The following is a 22,233-nucleotide window of genomic DNA, read 5'->3' as shown; positions in this document are numbered from 1 at the left end:
TGTATCTTTAAGTTAGTAATATAGGAAGATTGTAAGAAGTCAAGAACAAAAAGAGACAGGGAACCAGCTCAACCATTTGGGAGTCCACCATGACAGCATGCAGCACTCAGCACTCCAAATCTCCCTGGCCTTTCGTGTTTGAAAAGATAGGGGGCAGACTGAAATCTTTTCTCTTTAGTGCTGATTATCTGTCTGTCTATCTACCTATCTAATATAGAATATACATTATTCTATATTAGTAATTAGTAATTAGTGACACCTAATTACTGATAAGGAAAGCACGCATCAGTACTTAGCATGAAAATAATCATAGGGAAAGTTCAGCAAGAAGTCAAGTATGATAAATTATAGTTGCAGATAACTAACTTGTACAGTTTCTAAAAGAAATGGAATATCCCTCTGACTGATGTGGCTCAGTTGGTTGGGGTTTGTCCCACAAAGCAAAAGGTCCCTGATTCAGTCCCTGGTCAGGACACGTGCCCTGGTTGCGAGTTTAGTCCCCCGTCAAGGCACATATAAGAAGCAACAGATTGATGTTTCTCTCTCACGTCAGTGTTTCTCTCCCTCTCTTTCTCCCTCCCTTCCCCTTTGTCTAAAAATAAATAAATAAAATCTTAAGGAAAAAAAGAAATGGACATAAAATAAAATTAAGAAAAAGTACATTATTAACTTGTGTTCGTGGAGTCACACTGTAATCACTATACTACCAATGGTGCTAAGGATCACTTTTATTCATGAATTCCTCCTTTTTCCCTCCTAGTAAATAATTGTTTAAGAACCTACCGTGCCCTGGTCATTGTGGCTCATTTGGTTGGGTGTCACCCTACAAATTGAAGGGTTACTAGTTCCATTCCTGGTCGGGGCACGTGCTTGGTTTGCTGGTTCGGTCTCCAGTCCAGCTCGTGCAAGAGGCAACCAATTAATGTTTCTCTCTCACATTGATGTATCTCTCCCTTTCTTTGTTCCTCCCTCCCCCTCTATCTAGATTCAATAAAAGAAAAAAAAAGGAACCTATCATGTACTACTCACTGTATTTGGTGATAATCAAGGTTGGACATATCCCTGCCCTTTCTGAGCTAGCAGGAAAAAGAGCTGTTAAGCAAATACAGTAATATCAATAAAAGGGGGTGAGCATTACAACAGCTTAGGTATAGAGAACTGTGTAAAGGTGTAATAGTAGGACTTAACATGTCCTAAAAATCTGGGAAGGCCTCCTGGAGAAAACGATTTGTCACCTGAGCTTTGAAGGTCAAATAGGAGATGCATGGCTAGACAAAAGGAACAGTACAAGACAAGTCTTTGGTCTCTTTGCAAAAAACTAAAAGATGTTAAGTATGACTAGAACATAAATGAGAAAGAGAGAGTGGTGCTGGAGAGGTAAGCAGAAGCCAGTTCATGCAAGGAAGGTATTTTTGAGCATTAATAAGGAGTTTAGATGGACCCTACGGGCAATGGGCAGCCATTAAAGGAAGGAAGTGTAATGATCTCATTCGCAATTTGAGAAGATCCCTCCAACCTGGCTGCTGAATAGACTGGACCCAGGGCAGGAGTAGAGACTCAGAAGCCGTTTGAGAGACTCTTGTGTGTAGTTATGCTTGCACAACATCTCCCCAGGCAGGATCCCTTCAAAACAGCTTCTCCGTGCTGGGAAGGCTCTAGCTGTGCTGAAGAGCTATGCTATTGGTGGTTGGCCATTTACCCTTCAGCTAAAGGCAGAGGACCAATTCCCCTCTGGATGCCGAACAGAAATGCCTCCATGGAGATCCCATCTTCCTCACCCTGTGTCGTACTCCGTCATTTTTGTGATGGTTGCTTTTCTGCCTAGTGTGTTCTCGTGCCTTTAGGATGCAGCTAAAGGAAGCCCAATCTTGACTAGAGGAGACGCTAAGCAAGGCCAAGAGGATGGTTTTTGTTTGTCACAGCCCCCGTCTCTGAGGAAATGCCAGTAGCACATTGACTGGCTCTAAAAACAGACCCCTTGCCACTTCCAACTCAGGGAAAAAGATCCAGGTCGAGTGTAATTTGCAAGGAAGTTTTAAAATTTTATTTCACTAAGACGTCTCCTTTGTTTTCATTTTTATTTATGCCCTTAGAAAAGAGATTTCCACGTATACAAAAGTCCGCCATTAAAAGCTGACAAGATTCACCTTTAAGTAATAGAGAGATGTGCATACGAAGATACATGTTTATATAATTAGACATAAGTACGTAAGCACATACACACACACAAAAACACATCAGATGCCTGAAGGGTACACACCGAAATGTCCACAGTGGGTATTCTGAGTAGCGGTAGTGTATTTTTGTTTTGCTCCTCTTTATTTTCTAATAGTTCTGCAATAACCTTTTTCTTACTTTTAAGCAAATACAATAAAAGTTTATAAGCAGAAAGATTTGTTTTTATGAATAAGATTGAAAAACAAGGGATGCTTTATGTGTTAACATTGTTTGAAGAGCCTAATCCTATAATTACTACCCTAGAAATGAATCAGATCTCTAAGCCCTAACCTACCGGGCAGCCCTCGGAATGCCTGTGAGGAGCTTCTGCAGGAATGTGTAGTTTTCCTCTCAAACTCCCTCCTCCCGCAGCATGGTAATATTTTCCATTGTTGTCCGGGCATTCAATGTTGCAGAAACATACAAGGCACATCTTGCTAGCATTTTTTAGCAATAACTACCTTTTTTCCTATTTTGGCACCGCCTGTCTTTATTGAGGTTCTACACCAACAAAACCTACTTAATGTTCTTGTGAACTGCGGTCTCAATGACATTTGGTAGGTAAATTCTGGAGCCTAGCAGTTTCTTGTGACTCCTTATTATACCTGTTATTCACATACTGAGCTGTAACACAACTATTTCCTTATGAAATCTATTTTAGTACTGAATTCCATGTATCCGTATTTGAATTAGGTATTTGATTTTTATATAGAGATAGTATTTAATCCATTTTCCTAATTATAAACTCTTTAAAACTGCAGACTAAAACTTTGTGCTAACTACTGTTCTCCACTCAAACTCTGGAGCACACGGTTAGCGTGCAGCCGGGGACAGCAAGGTCATCGAGCTGCAAGCACCTGTCATTTCCTCTCACCCACGGAGGGTGTAGGGGCCGGGCAAGACTCAGAGGAATGGTCCCTTTCTTAGAAAACATATTCAACTTGATATCTATATCCTACTTTTTTCACTTAACAACAGAATGTAATGCTTCATGTATAGAATTTTTAAGGACCGTAATAGCACAGTCATTACTTTTTACCAAAATGTATCTAGATCTTTATTGATACACGTCTAACGTTTCCATTTCCCACTCCAGTAACTACTGCTGCGGTGCGCGTCTTCTGCATAGGCCACTTTGTGTTTTAGATTATTTTTCTACATATGTTCCCCATTGGAGTTACCGAATCAAAGGGAATGACCCTCTGAAGTTTCTAGTGCATATAAAGGGTTTTCTAAAGACATCACTCCATTTTACCCATCTTATAGCAGTTAATGTGTTCCGGTAATAAAATAAAATTTATTTTATCTTTCCAAACATTGATATGTTTACATTTTTAGAAATTTGTTCATTGAAAATACACAGCTTGGTGTTTTGTTTTTGATTTTAAGTATCTTAATGAAGCCCCACCCTGTCATGTGGACATTAAAAAGTTAGCTATGATAATAAGCATGTATTTTAAAATTTAAATGTCTTCTGTATAAGCAAGTTTATGTTCCCCAAGTAAGAAAGTAATCCTGTATCTCTGCAGTAAAATATCAGGGTGCACTAGGGTGATGTCAGGGTTTGTGAATGGCAATCACTGTTGCAGCTGGAAGGCAGTTCTGTATTATTTTCCTTCAAAATTAAAAATTTATCCTAGTAGGTTATATTTTTTCTAACTAATTTAAGTGTCTCTTCTAAAATTACATCTCTCCTTATCAGAAAATTTAACAGTCTTATTCTGCTTTCAGACCCTTGCACTGCTGAACCAGTTTAAATCAAAACTCACGCAAGCAATTGCTGAAACTCCTGAAAATGACGTTTCTGAAGTGGAAGTAGAAGATGATGAAGGATGGTAAGGGTATTGATTTCTGTCTATTCTCCGTGAACAACTAGGCTCAGAGCAGAGACACTGTTAGGACATTTCCACTACATCATCCCTGGCGTTTTTTTCAGACTTTACCTTCAGCCACACCCTCACTGTTACCGGGCCTCAGCGCCCTTGACCTCACTTCACTTGGGGAAGCATGTAATGAGTGCGTGGTGTGTTCCCAGCATTGTGCTGGCCAGTGCAGAATCCACAAGAATTATAGGACACTGTCCCTGCCCTAAATAACTTTCTAGTATCATGGTCAAGATAAAACCCACATTAAACAACTAAAAAAATAGCCTTCCAAGATTCTAAATCATTAATTTTTTCATACTTTCTGACCACTATTTCAGAGCTCAGTAATCCCTTTCATAATCCTACTAAGTTCCTCTTCAAATTTATGACCTACAGGGTTCTAGCCATGTGTGCGTAATTAACTTATTTTTATCTTTGGATATTTTTCAGCTGCTTAAAACACTGATAAGAAATAAAGGAATTAATGACTTGTACTTGTCCTGTGCTTAGCACTTTATCCTATATTGGCAAAGTAAAAGAAAGAAAGAATAAGAATGTGCTTTTCCTTATCGCACTCCTCTGCCCTTCCGTTGACTTCTCATGTGGTATATTAGGCCTCCCCGCATCTAACTGCCTCCATCCCCCACTGCACCCTGGCTGAGGCACATCGCTGCAAGCAAGCCTGTGGGTCACCCCCACACATGACTCACCCTTGGAGCCTCTGAACTGTTCCATGCGCCATTACCCGAACCCCGAATCGCAGCCTCACTCCTCTCTGGCAAACAGCATCTCTCCCCTATTTCAAAACTCTGTCCAGCGCCCCCACCCTCCAGGAACCCAGTCGGCAAGATTTGCGGAGCGCTCGCAGGTCTAGGGTGGAGGAAAGAGGGCTGCGACACACATTAAAAAAAGACATAAAAACACTCATTAAGAAAACATTTAAGCAAGGAAGGCTCGACAACTATATATAACTTTAATCAAAAGGCTGAGGGGATGATGGTTTGAATGGAATTAATCCTGCCTACCCTAGGACCCTAAAAGTCCTTTTGTATTTATCTACATACAGTCTCTGTGTGATCTGGGTTATGATGCCAGATTTTTTGTAAAACCCTGGGTCTCTTTTAATAGGTTTGTATTACTTATGTATTTATTTATACTTAACTTCTAAGTTGCTTAAAGACAGAAGCTGGCTCCTCCCATAATTCTGTGCCAAAGGCAAAGGCCCAGGGAGTGTTGATGGGCCCATAGAGATAAGTGCACATTGCATAGTGGAGAACTTCTGGTTTTTGTATGACTGCACAGGTCTAGTTCTATTTTGGATTCCTTGAATGTCTCAAAATATCTTTTAAATGTTTTGGATTCAGTCACCACACACACACACACATACACACACACACAAATGTTTTACCAAGTCTTCTTTCCCTTATTTTTGAATCCATACACACTTCTTAAGGAAATATGATCCATGTGTTTCTGATTCATTTACACTGAACTCATCAAGAGGGTGTTTTGTAAGAGCAGTTTGATGCCCAATAAGCTTTTTTAACCTTTTTATAAGCCATTTAAGTCCATTTTTACTGAACAGGAAAGTCACCAGCAAATTTAAACCCAGACGTTCCATTCGAAACTCACAACCTACAGGACTCAAATTTACTTTCAACTTGGCGAGGCCATTTAACTCCCAAGGTTCTTCCTAGCCTCTTTGGTTCAATATTTTCTCATTCTGAATTCCTCATTAGTTTCAGGTATCAATTAGTGTTTTTAACACTGTCATTCTTGTTTTCGATGTGATTTCACAGTGCAATCACTGTTCTAACATGCTCATTAGAAAATTAAACAAATGGGAAAACTGCACTAGATAGGGGGAAAAAATCACTGGTCAGTGATGTTGGCCAGTTCTCGGAGAACAAAAATAAGTGGTAAAGGAAAGGGAAATATGTTAAAGGAACCATCATATGTCTTCAGGGGGTTCATCTCTTACTTTTAATTGCAGTTTCCTAAACAGAAAATCAGAACTGTATGCGATGTACCTGCATATTTTTTTTTTGGTATTTGTTTTATCTAACATCTCATAAAATTGCTTTAGTATCCAAGGCACTATACAGAATCATACATGGTACCCAGGGCTCTTAGATAATGCTCTTTTATTGCAATATAGGCTATTGAAATGTTGTAACCTTATAACCAACAGCATCATTTCTGTTCATACATAAACCAGTTCGGCTTTATCAGATCTCCAGTGACTTAGATCGTAACGTGCCCCCCCCAGAAGAGAAGTCCTGTACTCGGAAGGGTTTGTAGCAGACATGACGAGTGTCTGGCATGTGCATGTGTGTTATGCATAAATTACGTGGCTCCCAGAGCGTTTTGTGGGTCACGGTTGCCACTCTTCTCAGAAGTGCGAGTCAGCCAGTGCTGTACTGCCCCGTCAGGGTCTGTTATCTGAGGTGAAATGATTGCTTCTAAGACATTTTTATGTGTCCGCATGAGTGACCACACATTGAGGGATCATTTTCATTTTCTGTCAAGATAGAAACCATTACCAATTTGTTATGTTTTCTTTTGCTTGGCGAACAGTTCTATTCGCATTTTTGGCTGGGCTGCCGTATTGGCATGGTATACAACAGACATTTGGGTACCATTCAGCAGCATTCTATTTTTTATGCAAAAAAAAAAAGGTGGGATGGGGAGAGAAAGAAAAGAAATATGATTCTATTGTAAACACTATATATGGTGTTTGATAATTATTCCCAGATTTCACTGTCTAACAAGGACTTTAAAGAAGTGTTATTAGTAGATCGAAGCTGAAGTGCATGATAGAAACGTTCACTCAGCATTATCAGGACTCTCCCCTTTGTGGGGGTATGTGCTGCCTGTGCTCGGGGGCAGGGGTGGGCACCAGACTGCAGCACAGCGGCTCCGGTCTGTTCGCCACTACGTTCCTTCTCCCTACAGCATTACACCCTCGTATAGAATCCTTCTCGAGCATGGATTTTATAAAACCAGTTAGATACATAGCTGGAGTCATCAGCCAAAGGATTCATACGACCATGTGGATGAAGTCCATATGTCATTTGGGGTTTGTTTAGATAAAACTCGGTTGGCTCCCAAAAAAAGTTCTGAGAGAGCTGTGTCCGACAAGGCAGTGCAGAGACTTATAAAAAAGGCAGCCACCTGCTCCTTACGCAACAAAATCAGCATTCCAAGGAAAGGAGAACAATTAAATCTCTGCAACTACATTGCGATCCTGTGAACCTTAACTATTCACTACTATGTTCCATTAAAAATGGTTTCCAGATAGTTAAATCTAAGATTAACCTAAAGCTTTACAACAAATGTACATGAAAAATAATGCACAAGGGAGGTCTGTCTGCCTGCCTCCCTCTTTCTCTTCCTCCCTCTCCCCTCCACCACTCTCTGTAGTACCTACAGTATTCAGTTTTATGAGTCAGAAAAACACGAACAATTACATGGTTGCCTCCAGTAAACATTTTAACATTTTTATTATATAAGGAAAATATGTTTACTGTAGGAAACCAGAATACGGACTCCTCAAAAAAACTAAGTAAAAATCACCTGTGATCCAAAACTCAATAATACTGTTAATTTACACATGTATATACCCCTCCAAATAGTTTTATGCATTGACGTATTTTAAGCAGAAATGAAATTATGTAATACCACAATATTATAACTTGAGTTCTCCCTCAGTAATACAGTGAATATTTTTCCTTACCATACGTAACTTTATGATATAATTTTAAAACTTTTTATGGCCATGTACTATTCCAAAGTATGAAGAACCACACTTTATTTGATCAACTTCACATTGCTGGATATGCAGACTCTTTCCAGTTTTTTCTTGTTTTATTATACACAACATTGTAATGAACATGTTTGTATTTTTGTCGTTGCCATTTTCTGAGGATAAATTTCTGTAACTGGAATTCTTAGTCAGTGGGTATGCATGTTAGGTTTCTGCAAAATATTTTCAAATTGCCCTCCCAAAATATCATTCCAGTTTATGCTTCCAAGTAAATATCATTTTATGAGTTGCTTTTAAGGCTATTAGTATCTCAAGACTTAATTAAGGTACTTTGCAGTGCTTAGTGAAAAAGAGTAACACTTTAGGAGAAATGCTTTTCTCTGTAAACTTTAAAAAAATACAAACAGTCTGATTTGCTTCTGTTTTTAATAAAACTGGGGAGAAAAAGAGGGAGAGAAACATCAATATGTGGTTGCCTCTCACGTGGCCCCCACTGGGGACCTGGCCTGCAACCCAGGCATGTGCCCTGACTGGGAATCGAACTAGCGACCCTTTGGTTTGCAGTCCATGCTCAATCCACTGAGCTACACCAGCCACGCAAAAAAATCTAATAGACTTTATTTTATAAACTGTATTATAAACTGTATAAATATACTTTATATTTAAAAATATAAATATATTTTTAAGTGCAGTTTTAGGTCCACAGCAAAACTGAGCAGAAAGTACAGGGTTCCCATATTCTGCCTGCCTGCATTCCCCACATACTATCAACACCCCATTCCAGAGTGGTACATTATTACACGTCATTATCACTCCAAGTCCATACATCAGCATTCACTCCGGGTGGTGTACCTCCTGTGGGTTTGGACAAATACGAAATGAGATATACCCACCATTATAGTACCCTACAGAATAGTTTCATCACCCTAAAACTTCTCTGTGCTCTGACTGTTCATCTCTCCCTCTGCCCCCACCCTGGCAACCACTGATCTTTTCACTGTATCTATAGTTTTGCCTTTTCCGGAATGTCATATAGTTGGAATCATATACTGCATAGTGTTTTCAGATCGTCCTCTTCCATTTAGTAATGCACGTGTAAGTTTCCTCCACGTCTTTTCATGACTGTGCAGTTCATTTCTTTTTAGCACTGAGTAATATTCCTTCATCGGGGTGCAGTAGAGTTTACCCATGTATCTAGTGAAGGGCATCTTGTTTGCTTCCAGGTTTGGCAATTATGAATAAAGCTTCTATGAATGTTTGTAAACCTAAGTTTTTGGATAAATACCAAGGAGCACGATTGCTGTGTCATGTGTTTAGTTTTGTAAGAAACTGCCAGACTGTCTTTCAGAGTGGCTGTACCATTCTGCATCTCCACCAGCAGTGAGTGAGGTTCCCGGTGCTCCGCGTCCTCACTGGCATGCGCTGCTGTCAGTGTTACGGATTTTGCCCTTTCTGGTAATAGGTGTGTAGGGGTACCTCGCTGTTGTTTTAATTTGTAATTTCCTAATGACCTGTGGTGTTGACCATCTTTTCACATGACATTTAGCATCGGTATATCTACTTTGGTAAGGTGTATGCTAAGGGTTTTTGTCTACTTTTCAATCAGGTTGTTCATTTTCTTATTGTTGAGTTTCAAGTGTTCTTCATGTATATGAGTATCAATCCTTTATCAGATGTCTTTTGTAAATGTGTTCTCCCAGTCTGTGGCTTCTCTTATTCTTCTGGCATTGTTTTTCTTTTTTTCTTAATTTTCTTGATGGTTTTAACTCTTTTTTTTTATTTTCAAATTTATTTTGTTTTAGTTTCAGGTGGACAGCACAGTGGTTAGACAGTCACTTATATACCTTACGAAGTGTTCCCCCCGATATTTCCGGTACCTACCTGGCACCACACAGAGTTATGACAATATTGTTGACTACATAATCCCTATGCTGTACTTTTTATCACCAGGACTATTTTGTAACTGCCAGTTTGTACTTCTTAATCCCTTCACCTCTTCCACCCAGTCCCGTAACCACCCGCCCCCATTCTGGAACTGTTTTTCACAGAGCAGAAATTTCTAATTTCAGTGAAGTCCAGCTTGTCCATTATTTCATACATGCATTGCCTGTTCCACGTTATCTGAAAAGTCATTGCCATACCCAAGGTCATGTAGGTTTTCTCCTATGTTATCATCTAGGAGTCTTATACTTTTGCATTTTACATTTAGGTCTGTGATCCATTTTAAGGTAATTTTTGTGAAGGGTGTAAAGACTGCATCTAGATTCATTTTGGGGGGCAGGGGGTTTGTAGAACATTGTTTTTCACAGACTTTTTTTTATCACATCTGCAGAAGTACTTTAATGTGAAATTTTATTTTTTCTTTTAAAACCACTGGTTAAGTATCTTTTTAACCAATTACAAATTATTCAGCCCTGGCTAGCGTAGCTCAGTGGATTGAGTGCCAGCCTGTGAATCAAAGGGTCGCCAGTTCGATTCCCAGTGAGGGCACATGCCAGGGTTGCCGGCCAGTGGGGGGTGCATGAGAGGCAACCACACATTGATGTTTCTCTCCCTCTCTTTCTCCCTCCCTTCCCCTCTCTCCAAAAAAATAAATAAATAAAATATTTTTTAAAAAATAAGTTATTCAGATTAATTAATAAAATTGTATGAAATAAATGAGTAGAAGTCACTTATACCTGACTTTAAATTAAATATTCATCTTTTTTATGCCTTTTTTACTCTTACTCTTCTACCAATAGTAGGAGATGATGGTGGTTCTGGATCTCTCCACTTCATTCTTGAGGCAAATATTTGCATGTGCTATACAGTTGCCCTTTGAACAGCTTGGGTTTGAACTGCAGGAGTCCACTTGTATGCAGACTCTTTGTTCAGTAAGTACAGTCAGCCCTTTTCATCTGCATCCTCAGCTTCAGCCAACCACGAATTGAAACAGTATTTTTGCATTGCCAACTATGGATTCCCAGCCACGAATCAAAAACACTGCCTTTGCTCTCAGGTCGGTTGAATTCACAAATGCGAAGGTCCAACCGTAATTAAATGTGAGGGAGTCCAAAGTTACCCGGATTTGTTGGCACCCTGACTAACCCCCTTGCCGTTGTTCGAGGGCCAGCTGTATTTCAGGCACCCTGTTGGGACCTTTATGCTGTCTTCTCCCATTAACCCTCGTAAGAGCCTCTTGGGGCCCACAGGTTAGGGGCCGGTTGTGGTGGATTTGCTTGTTACACCTCCATCAGTTAATTGGTATCACTTCCATTCTATAGATGAGGAAACTGAGGCTCAAAGAAATTAGGATATTTGCCCAAGATCACATAGTAGTAAATGGTGAGATTGTGGATAACACATAAAAGCCCATGATGCTTCCAGAAGCTTCTACCAACAGGATTTCATTGTGAAGTAATAATCAGTGGGATAAGAAAAAAAATTTCATCTTGACTTTTAGAGACATTTGATTCTAAATAATACATCTTCTGGAGCTGGTTATAGCACTTATCACCCGTTCTGATCTTTGGAATGCCTTCCACGTTCCTTTAAAGAAACGCCCCGTCATGCAGGCTCTCTGTAATCCCACATATCAAATTATCTCCTAATCATACAATGGGCTGTTGAATCAGACTGCCTGGGTTCAAATCCCTGCTCTGACAGTGACTGCTGAGTGACCTGAGCAAGCAACATCTCCTGCGAGATTCAATTTCTTCACCTGTAACAAACCTACTTCAGAGTTGTTAGAGTGAAGGGGGATGACTCATGTAATGTAGTCAGCTCAGTGCCTGACTCGGAGGAGATGCTCGGGAAATATTAGGTGTGAGGAAGGGAGGAGGGTGCGCAGGACTGGGGTAGTGTTGGTGCGGCCTGACAAATTACTCAAGCGGCACAAACTAAACATTCTAAATTCAATTGGCAGAGTGTCAGTTATACAGCCCTCTCATAACAACCCGAACGAAAGCTACAGGTAAAGAAAAGGTGAATGGTAAATTACTTCAGGTAGGTTATCTGCGACCTAGGAGAAATGTAGAAATATACATTACATTTGCTAGGGCTCAGTGGTTCTATTTTAAAACTTGTTGAGAAAAAGAGCAAAGTATAGTTAAAGCAGGTCGTTTCGCTCAATGGAGATTATAAAATGCTGAGGCTTGCCGAATTTAGTGAATGTAAATTTAGCAATCATGTAGAAAGAGGAGAATGGTCAAGATTACCTTCTCTATGCTGGGTCTATACCATCATAGGTTTTGGACTCTGTCCAGACTTTTTTGTTTTTTTTTCTTTTTAGCAGACAGCATTTTGGAACAGATAAAAGCTACATAAGCATAAGTGGTTTATTTCTATTGGAAAGAAAATGTAAAGAGCAAGGGTCCTTGGGATTAGCACATATAATAAAAAGTCATTTCACAATGGTAGTTCCAGATAACAACCGAGCTAGCATAAAATGAAAGTTTCCATTATATACAGGCAGTCAAGAAATTATCCACAAGCACTCTGGTACTTGAACTATATGGGAAAGTAAATGCTGCAAACAGGATAGAAAAACCAAAGTAGTAAGAAGATGCATAACTTCTATGTAGTTGTTTGTATTCCTTTAAAGGCAGTTTTAAACAATGTGTCATTTTATGTTCCAGAGTTATTACATGAAGTTAATAATAATAGTCATACTGATTTTTCAAATAACCTAATTTCTGTTTATGTGTTGAATATATAAAACATTAAAAAGGGACAGAAAAGGAAAAAAACACTAGTAATTTTATATCCCACAAATAATCGTTATTAAATGCCTTTAATCAATCCTCATGTATTTATAGATACACTTTTTCCAAGAATGGAAAAATTTGTCCTATTTTTTATGATAAGCCTTCATCAGTGAATAAGCCAGTAATTAAATATTTTGCAAATTCACTGTTAATTTATTGGGCCAAGTCATGTGGTTTTTTATTTTTTTCATTTGTAATTTAAATATAAGAAAACAGTTTGTATCTGTTTTATTTGATGATTTTTGACAGTTGTATACATTCATGTAAACACCACCAATCCAAGGTGTAGAATATTTGCATTACCCAGAAGGTCCCCTCCAGCCAGTCCCCTGCCCCCGTCACTCTGACTTCTGTCAGCTCAGGTTTGCCTTTGATGACATTTTTCCTAGATCACATTCCAGAAAGTTGAATCATTCATGCCTGTACCATCAGTGAATGAAGTTGCTAGTTTCTCCTTACCCTAGGTCTTATGTAGTATGTATGTGTTATAATGTGTCACAGATAACAGGTGTAGATATCCTAATCTTTGCCAGTTTCTATCTTGCATTTTGTGTTTCTTTGTTTGCTGGTAAAGTTGAACTTTTAAAATGTGTTACTCGACCATTTATATTTTATTATTGTGATTGTGGTTGTTAATTGTACAGCCAAATGATAATTCATCTCTTGTCGATTTACAAAAGCTCTTAAATATTAAGGATATTATTTTTTGGTTTGAATAGTTTTACAAGTTTGTCATTGCCTTACAGTTTTCTTGGAGGTTTTTGTTTTGTTTTGTTTTTAATGTGGAGTTTTAAGTTTGAACTGCCAAATCTGGTGATTTTTTCTTCATGTTTTCTGCCCAGTATCATTCTTCAGGTCTTCTTAATCCCAGAATTGTATAAATACCTAGTTATGTCTTTCTCTGGTATTTTTATGGTTTTGTTTTTCCTTTATTTTGACATCTTTAATCCACATGGAATTGATTTGGTGTATTACATTATGTTAATATTATAACTTTGTTTTTTTCTAAATTGCTAACCACCGCAAGTGAATAATCTTGTGTTTCCCCACTGATGTGAAACCTGTCTTTCATCATAGAGTAACGTCTTACATATATTTTCAGTCAGTTTTATTATCCTACTTGGATCTTTCTATCTATTCCTGTGTCAATGCCCCACTGCTAAATTATTGTAGCAATATAATACTACATAGTATCTGGTAAACAGGTTGGACCTTTATTGTTCAACACATATTTTTCCTTTAAAAGCTTAAGCAGCTGGATAATGCGCTATAATTATTTTTTGTTAGTTAACCACACCTGGAAAAAGCTTAGACAATTGACCATGGAATCAATAAAAAGGCCCCATTATTTAGCAGGTGGCCGCTACCTGAATTACGGCCCTAGTGCCAAAAAGGAAATAATCAGCCTTTAGACAAACCCCTACCTTCAAAGTGATGGAAAAGATCACGTGTGGAAAATAAGTAGCATGAGGAATAAAAAAGAACAGAATCAAGGATATTTGATTGCCATTTTCTGTTATAAGTATATAACTGTGTTTATGAGACGTTTGATCAGATTTTTTCCATCACTCTGGTACTGAACAACAGCACGAAGGATTAGCAAAGTCATACAACCTCTTACAAAAGTAAAACAACCTGTTGCTTTTATTTTATTTGATGTGAATCTCCAGGATATCTAGGATGGCTGCATATAAATGCAAACCACACAATCCTTCTCCAAAGACATTCATTAACAATCTTTCTACTACCCACCATTTTGAATTACTAACATCTCTTCTCCTTCCTGGTATTAATGCAGGTAAGTTAAATGTAATAATATTGTTCTGTTCCTTGTGTGCAGGTAATCCAGTCGACCATGATGGGTAAAATACTGGGCTTGAGCTGTTTTTTAGTAGAAATAAAAGTTATAGTAAGAAGCTACCTTTTACTGAACATTTGCGAAGCACAAGTCAATCTTTTTTAAACGTGTCAGCTAGATATTGTTCTTATACCCAAATTACATGGCGAGAATCAGAGGCCCAGAAAGGTTAAGTAACTTAGGTCAAGATCTAGGAGTCGTAGAACTCAGAAATAGTTAATCATGCTAGGCTCTATAGTTTAATTCTATTTGTTTTCTGAAGACATTCTCTCTTGCGATTTGTACTGCAGCCATTTCTCTAACTGGGCTAGCCTGTGTGTTTTTCATATTTTCAGATAAAGGAGCACTGTTGACGTTTCAACTATAAGTAATAATGCCCAACGAGCGACTGCAGGATTTTCTTGACTCTTGGTCAAAAATTGTCTAGCCCTCTTTAAATCATGGAAGGTATTAAGTCCATATCCCATAATCCTTGTATTATTTGAAGAATTAAAAGTCAAAAAAGTTATTTAAAAGTTTGCCTAACTTGAACAAGACATTCCTGCCACATATACTCGTCTTTTTTTTTAGAAATGTAAATAGTGGAGTGCTGCTGTGTGGGTTTGGAGTCAGACCTGGCTGTGAGTCCCAGCTTGGGCGTGTGCTAGGTGTGTGATCCCGGCGCATCATACAACCTTTCCAGCCCTGTTCTTTAATGCGTAAACTGGGGGGAATAACAGTACCTTTCTGGTAGGTTAGGTTGTGGATTAAATGAGATGCTCTTTTTAAAGGATGTAGCAGGATGTCTGGAACAGTCAGCACTCGATAAATGTTTTGCCGTTTTCATGGACAGTGTTGTCATTGACATTTTTAAGAATTTATTTCTCTGGATTTGACTACCGTCAGTAGAGCCATCAACCTGATCACTGGCGTTTATGCTGCTTCTGTAACGTTTGCCAGTTCTCGTGACCTTTTCCCAGTTAACCCGTAGTAAGTTGCAATGGTTAACATCAGTTTGTTGTAGTTCTTAACATTCTGAAATAAAATAAATTTGAGACTTGAGACCTCACAGTGAACAGTAATTACTCATTAATGAAATAGCCTTTTTTTCCTTGAGGCCAGTACTGAAAAGAAAGGGTGGGGAGGGGGGGACATCAGTTGTAAATATAATTTAAATAGAAAGCAAGAGAAGATCATCACTTTGGAGAGCATATAATCATAAGTTTAGTGTAATGTAAATGTTTGCTTCCATTCCTCTGTCTTAGCCAAGTCCCAAGGTAGTGAAAGCAAAGCCAGCAGGAATGTGATTAGCCCCCAGGGTTCCTGGTGAGTGTGCTCATTTTATACAGGAGTGTGAACCGTGCTGCAAGAAGACCGAGGTGGCTCTTTCATAAATAGGTCTTGCCACAGTTGCTGACCCTGGAAAGGTGATTATTTTCATTCTAAGCCCTCTATTTAATCCCTGACATCACCTCTTTTTCTGCCACTTGTCTTCTGGGAGAAGAAAACTCCTCTGTATTGACTCTACTTTCACACAGTTTGCCCTGAAATAAGTTTCTGTCATGTTAGGGCAGTTTGCTCTGTTCATGGGTTCGTTTTTAGAGACAGGCAGATAGTCGTGATTCCCAGCTGCTTGCTAGGCCTTGTTTGATTGGGAACGCTACCTTCCCTGAGTTTTTGTTAGTTCACTGGCCATAGATTATGTTATTGGCTGAGCAGTTGTTTAAGCCCAGGCAGGTGTAAGAATGCGTATTTCTGATTTATTCTACAAAGGCTCTTAAATCTTTCCAACTGGGTCCTGCTAACTGTTACGTGTACTAGATAGGCAAGAAAGCCAAGGAAATGCATTCCCATGTTGCTGAAGATATTTTGAAAATCACATCTTTCACATTTAATCCATCAATACTCAACATCTATTAAAGACACTATAATATGATTTTGTTTTCTTTTTAACTGAGGGAAACCAAAGTCATTTTTAAGAGTTGGCTTTTCAAAACCCCAAACTGAGGGGAAAATATTAACATTTGTTCAAAGTTCAGAGACAAGGAGGTTTTCCCTTGTTAACGGTGAACAGTAAAAGGAAATCTACGGGTTTTCATCTTTTGTTCTCTTTTCAAAGGCCAGTGTCTGTTTCCTCTCTGTTTGGTTTCCCTATGCCCTATTTTCCTATACTTATTTCTGTTTGTTCCTGCCTTTCTTCTGTCAAATTTAAATCTCTCTTCTGAACGTTCACCGCTTGCCTGGTGTTTCTCTGTGTTTCTGTTCCGTTCCTCACAGTCGTCTCTGCCCCAAGCCACGCTGTTCTGCTGGACAGGAGGAACGCCGGTGACCTCATGTCACTAGCCTTTGTGTTAACGTCCTCTGATCTCTGGACTCATTCATATTTCATGTCTCTGTCTCTTCTTCCAAATTAGTATCATCTCTACTATCTGTACTGAAAAAAGATTCATACTTTTTTCACAGGTCTGATTCTTTAAATCTTTAACTTCTTAATTCCTAAAGAAGCTTTGAACATTTGTGAAAAGGGAACCTTATGTTAGATGAGTCAGTGATAGCTTTTACCTAAATATTACATTTTGATAGTTAAAATACAGAAATGAAAGAATCATTCATTTGATTTTTTAAATATCTTCTGGAAATCATAGGCAAATGTCAAAAAATTTACACCAAATTGCTATTTATATTTTAAACTGTCAAAAGTGAATTGAGAAGCATAGAAGAATTTACATTTGATGCAGGGCTCTAAGATGAGACCCTGAGAAACACTGCTTTAAAAACCATCCTACTCAGTTCTACATTGGGCGCCCTAGGAAACGGAACCGAGCCTGAGGCCGGCCTGCGCCCACCGTAGTCTCAGGGAGTGCAACTAGCCCTCCCTGACAGGGGTGCAGTGGGAACGCAGCCCCACTTGTGTGCTGAGCTGTGCGAGGTCATGGAAAGGTGGACTGAGCTGAGCATGAGACTTTCTGCAGAGTCTCTTAGACATTTTAGAAGTTTGTCATAGAAATAAATGACAGTCCCTGCCCACAAAAGCAGGGTCAAGTGTTAGTTTAGCAAACCAGCTCATACCAGCCAGCAGGCCTGGCCCGGACAAAGGGTCTGAAGGCTTTGATTCACAACACAAATCACCATTCTTGGCGCTGGGAATACAGCTGTGAACAAGACTCAAACTGTCTCCAATAACTGACAGTCTGTTCGCAATTAAGTAAACAGGCAATTACAGAATGGTGAGCGCTGATGAAAGAAACGAAATGAGGTTGGTGAGAGAGGAAGATCCCATTGTTAGAGGGTTTTAAGGGTCAGGCTAGGTATTTCAGTCTTCTACAATAGCTGATAGTTCCTGCTCAAAGGAATGCTATAAAAGAAGTGTGTAAGGAAGTTGTTTTGGAGCCTTTGAAGGATCATAAGAAGGAGCAATAGTACAGGTGTAGAGCAGTTCGGGCACCCACAGCAATCTAGGGTTCAGTGCTAAGTTCCTAAACTTGGAAGCTTGGAAATGGGTAGGAGTGGTTTATAGAATTCCCAGTGGAAACGATAGCTGTTTTCATTACATGAGTACAAATAATTTAAATGCATTTCAGTCAGGAGTGAATTATTAATATTGGAATTCTAGTTTGAGTTTCTTACTGTGTGTCTGAGAATCAGTACCTCTGTTGCATTTCCCATTAATCTTAATTGTTGTCATATCTTTATTTCACAACTGTGTGAAAACATTAAAAAAATGGTTGTCAAATTAGTGAGATTAGTCAAGGTCTGGGTCCTTCTCAAAGAATCTGTTGTTTACTTTTGTTTATAATCTCACACAGTTGTTATAATCTCATAACAACCACACACACACAAAAAAAACCCTTCCCCATCAAACACAACCTTTATGAAAAGGGTAACCCTCCGATTTCTGTAACTCAGTAATGTTAGTGCTCTTATTGAAGATCTGAGTTTATGTAAAACTTTTTATTAATAAGATCTAAATTTTTATCTTTGCCTTCAAGTGAACAAGTTCTAAAATTTTCGTATGTAAATGACCATTGTGTGCTTAATTCCAAAAAATTCACTTTTCTTTTTGGGTCAATTCCGTGACCAGCCACAGAGTGGACAGCATTGAGGTATTGGTACGTACAAAAGTGTAAACTACCAGACCTTTATGTACGCGAATTAAGTCTGTAGTGTAAGTCTGCATGTGTATGCTCACAGGAGACTATAAAATGTGGGCATGCTTTCAATTCACGCAGCCTGTGATTTACGGAGGCACACAGGTCAGGAGTTTATTATGCTGAAAATCATAATAACTGTATGTTTGCTTTTGAAAATGAAGTGATTGAAGCATGTTGAAAGATAAATGGGTGAAACATTTTTGATTATGCTTTTATTTCTATTAAAGATTAAATATTATTGCTGAGTAACCAGCCATGCTAAGTATTATGATATTAAAGCTGAAGTAGTTTGTAAGCTGATAGCCCCTTCTTTCCTCTGGGCTTAGGTTTGTTATTAATCAAAGTGTTGGACTTGTTTAGTGCAGTGGTGTATGAAACAAACAGTTGAAAAAGACAGCTACTTTAATTTACAGTGGGGTTTTTTTTTAATTAGTAGGCAAATCTATTTCTTTCTCTGGACTTTGTGCTGTGGTTTCTGTGCCTAGATGTCATTTCTTATATCAGAGCCAACTTAATCCAATAGTTGCACAATTCTCTCCTAGCACGGAAAGAAAGAAGGTGCCCTTTTATGGTTTTAATTGACAAATTCTCATAAAGTCATTTTAAACATGGACAGTCCCTACTAGAAAGGGATATTTCACAAAACCCGTCTGTATTTGGGAGCAGAAAAAGGGATAATTTTTTTTAAATAGAAGAATGCATGTATGGACAGGTATTAATAGTTAACTAAGATAGTGGGGGTTTTTTGGACATCAACATAGGAATATTGAATAAAATATTTTAAAAGGCATATGATTCCAGCTACTTCCCGGTTGGGCTTGGGCGACTGCACGGTCGTTTGGAAAGCTGCTGGGCACGCACTGAAGTGCAGCGTGGGCCTGTAATGGGACAGCCTCAGCGTTCTTCCAAACTCGATCCTCAACAGTGGCAATACACTCACAGTTTCTAAAAAGTGCACTTTTGGGGAAATGCAACAGATTCTAAGAAGTGTCCAAGGAAAAGACCACCTCTTAATATCTGAAACAAAAGGCTAAGTTTAGTGCTTACTGAAGTAAGGAAGAGCTGTGCTTTTAGACACAGTCTTTCTGAGCAAAGCAGGTTGCAAATCTTTATATAGATTTTGGGGTTAGGGATTGTTTCAGGGTGGACATCAGCCTCAGAAGCTCATTATTCAGGAGAGACGGTTAGTGACTGGCTGGCTTTCAGAAGCATGTTCACTACAGTGAGTCTGCCACTGATTGGCCAGCTCTCAAAAGCAGACGGCTGTCACTGATTAGCTGGCTTTCAGAAGCATATTTACTAGAGTGAGTTATCACTGATCATTTAGGCCAGTGAGGGGGGTGGGGGTCATCATTAATTGATTAAACCCAGTGTGATTGTTTCCGATTAGGTCTAGTGGTCACTTGTTATCATGCTGTAGAAGAACCAGCCTTTTCCTAGGAGTTGGAGATTGTTTTATTCTCAGAAGCTAATACTGAAACACTGTAGGAAATTGAATGCACAAGAAAATCAGACTCTGAGGAATCCATCTGAATAAGCAATGATCCCGTGATACATTTTCTAAGTAAGGTTGTTTACTAAACCAACAGGAAGTATCGAAAGTCAAGAGCTCTCACATGTGAGATTGCATCTTCATATATTATTGAGATCGGTTACGAATTGGATACAATAATGTATTTTTAATAATAAAGTACAGAAATGTGAATGTGATTTACCCCATGTAGTAAATTAAAATAGACTCTAGATCATCTGTATAATAATACCACTCATAGTCACTACACTCCAGTCAGCTTTGTCTGGGATGGAAAGGGTTGGAATGGTATGATAGTAGGACTCAACCCGTCAGCCCTGGTGAACTGCAGCTACTGAGCCCTTAGTAATTATAGTACCACTAATATTGTAACATTTTATTTCCCTCCCACAATCTTTTTGGGATTCTTTAAGATCTGAGTATACCCTTGGTAGTTTGTCATGTAAGTAAACTTCCTCAGCGTTGGTGCTACTGGAGGGAAAAAGAAACGACTGTGATATTTGAGTTTCGTCTGACAGTTATAACTGGTGTATGTGGAGTGTTAATCCTATAGGCAGTTTACCCTCTCTGCTCTGATAAAGGACAGTGCTTCATACGCTGGCTTTAAAAAGCACTTACTTAACTAGCGGGAAAGCTTAAGTAGTTTTGTTTACATATGAAAACTGAACTTTTCCTCTGTCCAGATTCATTCAACTGCCCTGAAACCTGGTCTTTTGACTTCCCCATTTATTCCTGACACCTCCTAATGGGGACAGAGCTAATCACTTACATATTTCCCTGCCGCTAAGGATAGCCAGCTTATGACCACTTGTGAGTCAAGCACATGTTGATACCTTAAGACCAGTGAGCATTTGATAAAGTAGGAGAGCAGGATGGTTAGATTTGTTGTAATCAACAGTAGGAGGAAATTAGTCCACGGAGCTGTGCCAAAAGCTTGCTTTCCTTTTGTATGAAAAAAAATATTTAACTCAGCAACTCCACAGAAAAGGGAGTTATAATACCATTTGGACAAGAATTTTCTTAACACATTACCTACTCCTGACCATTTAACTACTCAAAACAAACAAAAAAATCAGATAGAGCTGGTTTATTGTCAGGAGGATGCTCTGCAGCCCGGCTCACTCTGGCTAAGAGAGTGTACTCCTTAAAGGAAGCTGGCAGAATGTTCTCTGGGTTTAGTTTAAGGCACGCTTCTGTGTAGAACTCTTTTAACCTCCCATCAGGGAAGGAAGCACAAGCGAAAACTGAGGCAAAGAGACTCGCAACTAGAAATACAAGCCAACAGAACAACCTACAGATATCTCAAATTCCAGTATTTTCTGAGAAGTTGGTTTCCATGCGGGACAAGCACCAACGCACGATAAACCCATCTTGATGTTCTGCCCCCTAGAGCTCACTGTGCCGTGGTGAGTGCAGGGTAGAATTTCCACTCTCAGTGTCCGCACCCAGTCACCGAACTCTCTCTCTCCCCCTTTAGGATGTCACATGTACTTCAGTTTGAGGATAAAAGCAGAAAAGTGAAAGATGCGAGCATGCAAGACTCAGACACGTTTGAAATCTACGATCCTCGGAATCCAGTGAATAAAAGAAGAAGGGAAGAAAGCAAAAAGCTGATGAGGGAGAAGAAAGAAAGAAGACAGAAATGACAGCACTGACAACCAGCACCCGCTGAGAGCGCGCCTGCAGTGCACGGCCTTACGCCTGCCCTGTTCCCACCAGCGTCATTTAAAGGCATGAAAAGCAGTATTTTTGAACCTGTTGTCCGGTTCTGAAAATCAGCTATCTTGTTATGTAAACTGTGGACTGACATAAATGAATGCTTTTGGTTACTGGTACACAATTTTATTCCTTATTGACCTTTTATATTGCCAAATGTGAAATAAAATGCACTTTCCTTCCAGTTTTCATGTTAACATTTGCAGACTGCAAACCTGTTTGTGTTTTTTTTTGCCCTAAAGTATGTGAAGACTTCATTTTTGATATGTTTTATAAGAAGTTCATACAGAAAGAATATTTGAGGAAAACCTCCCTGACATTCTGTTACCATGGTACTCACTTTGGAATATAATTTTCTTAAAAATCTGTAATACAAAGATTGATTTTTTTTGTTTGGTGTATAAA

The 22,233-nt window shown here is 38.9% G+C and overlaps 1 protein-coding gene across 1 annotated transcript in view; it reads left to right on the top strand.

Moving 5' to 3' along the window:
• The window catches only part of CWC27 (CWC27 spliceosome associated cyclophilin), a 175,874-nt gene extending 153,862 nt beyond the window's left edge, over positions 1 to 22,012 (top strand). Inside the window, exons 13-14 of the mRNA XM_024578420.3 lie at positions 3,949 to 4,052; positions 21,590 to 22,012. Of these exons, the coding sequence (XP_024434188.1) occupies positions 3,949 to 4,052; positions 21,590 to 21,758 (273 nt within the window). The 3' untranslated portion in view covers positions 21,759 to 22,012. The remainder of the gene's footprint in view (positions 1 to 3,948; positions 4,053 to 21,589) is intronic.
• Positions 22,013 to 22,233: the final 221 nt, after the last annotated feature.

The sequence above is a fragment of the Desmodus rotundus genome, chromosome 1, assembly GCF_022682495.2.
Source record: "Desmodus rotundus isolate HL8 chromosome 1, HLdesRot8A.1, whole genome shotgun sequence".
NCBI classification, from domain to species: Eukaryota; Metazoa; Chordata; class Mammalia; order Chiroptera; family Phyllostomidae; genus Desmodus; species Desmodus rotundus.
The sequence above is the reverse complement of the archived record's forward strand: the minus strand, read 5'-3'. Positions and strand labels throughout refer to the sequence as shown.